General features: G+C 47.4%; 1 protein-coding gene across 1 annotated transcript in view; it reads left to right on the top strand.

Annotated features, from left to right (window-relative positions):
- The first annotated feature begins 2,214 nt into the window (after nt 1-2,214).
- pgam2 (phosphoglycerate mutase 2 (muscle)) overlaps nt 2,215-2,500 on the top strand; it is a 3,247-nt gene continuing 2,961 nt past the window's right edge. The window contains exon 1 of the mRNA XM_080018049.1: nt 2,215-2,500. This exon is cut by the window's right edge and continues 210 nt beyond it. Within this exon, the coding sequence (XP_079874175.1) occupies nt 2,291-2,500 (210 nt within the window). The 5' untranslated portion in view covers nt 2,215-2,290.

The following is a 2,500-nucleotide window of genomic DNA, read 5'->3' as shown; positions in this document are numbered from 1 at the left end:
GCAGCGTGGAGGAGGAGGAGGAGGAGCAGGAGGAGGCCGTGGGCGTGGGCGTGCCTCTCCAGCGCGCTGCTCTAGTTGTGTCTCCCTGGGACACGCCCGTGCTTGTTCAGCAGCAACGCCACAAAAAAATAAAAGTCAGCGCGGGGCAGGGTTGCCAGATCCCAGTGACAAACCCAGCCCGGGAATAATTGTTAAAGAGTAAAACGAGGTTTCTTTGATTCGTTTCTTGCATTCTATGTCCTTTTACACTGCGTTTCCTCTGCACCTTATCTTAATGTTAACACTTAACCCCTAATTGCTCCTGATGGCTGCGTCCGTCGGTGATTGAACAATTGTAAGTCGCTTTGGATAAAAGTGTCTGCTAAATGAAATGTAATGTCATGTTTTGTTTTATGTATGTATAAATAAACTTGACTTAAACACAACACAACACTCAAACACTCAACACTTAAAGTAGCCCAATTCCACTGGAAAACCACGGCCCTGGCAACTCTGAACACGGGACGATTATATTTTGTAGAGAGGGACGAAGGTGTTCAGGGGAAATGTATTGAGGCTAAATTTAGCTTAGTAGAAGTAAAAGACAACAGACATGTAATAACGCAAGTAACATATGGATACTCCCAAAAATACTCAAGTGCAGTAACAAAGTATTTTTACTTCTTTACTGTATGCCACTGTTTATAGAGTCAAGTGTCTTCTCAACGAACCTCTCTCTGACCCTCCTGCTGTGTCTACAAGCACTGAACCCTCCTCTCCACCCTTTTTGACTGAATATATATTATTATGAATAAGTATTTTGAGTGTATAGATGAATATTTCAATAAATGGACAAGGGGTGTAACGTCTTTTTTATTTCACAGGTTAGCCTGTCAAGCCTTCTGTATTATTCTATTACTTCCCTTTCATTTTTCTGGTACTCTGCAACGCTTTTACGTTACAGCTTGGTTGCGTTTGATCAAGGTTAGAATCATGCTTCATGATGCATATACAATACAATAAATATTTCACTACAGAAGTAAAGTATTTGTGTCTGTGATTTGAGTGGGGAAGGGGAGTGTAAACTGGGATGTACCGTGACGTGCTGTTATGCACAGTCAGCACGTTTGGCATTGTACTGTTTCCACGCTAAAAGCTGGAATCACTTTCAACACAAAAGTCCACATCCCGGTCCACATTCCACGGGGATACGGTGCTGCAGCGCGGCTCGGTGATCATTCTTCCCCCGCTGCAGCCTCATTAGCACAGAAGACATTTGTCATTATGATATCCGAGGAAACCTGTGTACAATGGAGCTGTTCCAAAACAATTTTAGACATTTTATGAAATATGACTTTCTGCATTTTTTTTAACAAAGCGTATAAAGGACTTCTCAAAAAAAAAAAAAAAAGAAAATGAATGGGGGTAAAACACATTTGTCCGAAAGTCATCACCGCTGCAGATCTAATTAGTGGCTGTTTTTGGTTTTCATGAAATACTGAAATCAAGGCAGGAAAAATCTAAAAAAATATTATTTATTGCCTGGATTTTTCATGTCATTTAACTTCAGGAGAAAGCAGCGTCGCTGGAGCAGCAACAGGGATGGCAACTGTAGGATTTCTATCATTATTTTAAGAAATGGTACAAGTCCTTAGTACTACAGAACTATAAGTACTATAGAAAGTGTCGTGCACTCCAGTCGGGTTGCCATGCGTGTCAGCTGGCCACGGCGGGGGCCATTGCTGTACGTTTGTTATTGCCCTCTGTGGAATTCAGAAGTGTTTTGGCAACAGACCTTTCGCCTGAACAAGCACTCCCCCCACGCCACAGCGCTGGAAGCGAATGACTTTGTGCGGTACGTCGGGACTCCCAAACCGTGTTGATCAGCAAAACGTCTCTGCGCACTTGTGTAACCAAATCATTGTCATGGTAATCCTGTGCCATGTCGAACAAGCGGAGAGCAGCTCCCCCTGATCTTTACACTTTTATTCCGCGGCCCTCAGTTTTAAAAGTCATGTTGCTATTTTAGCTCAATCTCTGACCTCTGCCCTTTGCCCAGCCGGCCCGCCGGGCCCCCGCTCCCATTGGCCGGGCCCGGGTGTCAGTCGGCGGATCGGGGGCCTCTCAGAGGCGGAGCGCCGCGGAGGCCCGCCGCGCATAGCAGCGCTATAAATAGAGCCCGGCGCGTCAACCGGGCACTCACTGTTGATCAGGAAGGGTGTGAGCACCGCAAGGCAGGTCTGCGCTTCCAACTGTCGAACCTCGCGTGAAAACCCCCCCCCCCAAAAAAAAAAAACCAACCTCCCTCATCATGGCCGCCGCCGCCCACCGACTGGTCATCGTCCGCCACGGCGAGAGCGCCTGGAACCAGGAGAACCGCTTCTGCGGCTGGTTCGACGCAGACCTCAGCGAGAAGGGCAGGGAGGAGGCCAAGCGCGGCGCCGAGGCCATCAAGCAGGCCGGCATGAAGTTCGACGTGTGCTACACCTCCGTGCTCAAGCGAGCCATCAAGACGCTGTGG

This window comes from Zeus faber (assembly GCF_960531495.2).
Source record: "Zeus faber genome assembly, chromosome: 17".
NCBI classification, from domain to species: Eukaryota; Metazoa; Chordata; class Actinopteri; order Zeiformes; family Zeidae; genus Zeus; species Zeus faber.
The sequence above is the reverse complement of the archived record's forward strand: the minus strand, read 5'-3'. Positions and strand labels throughout refer to the sequence as shown.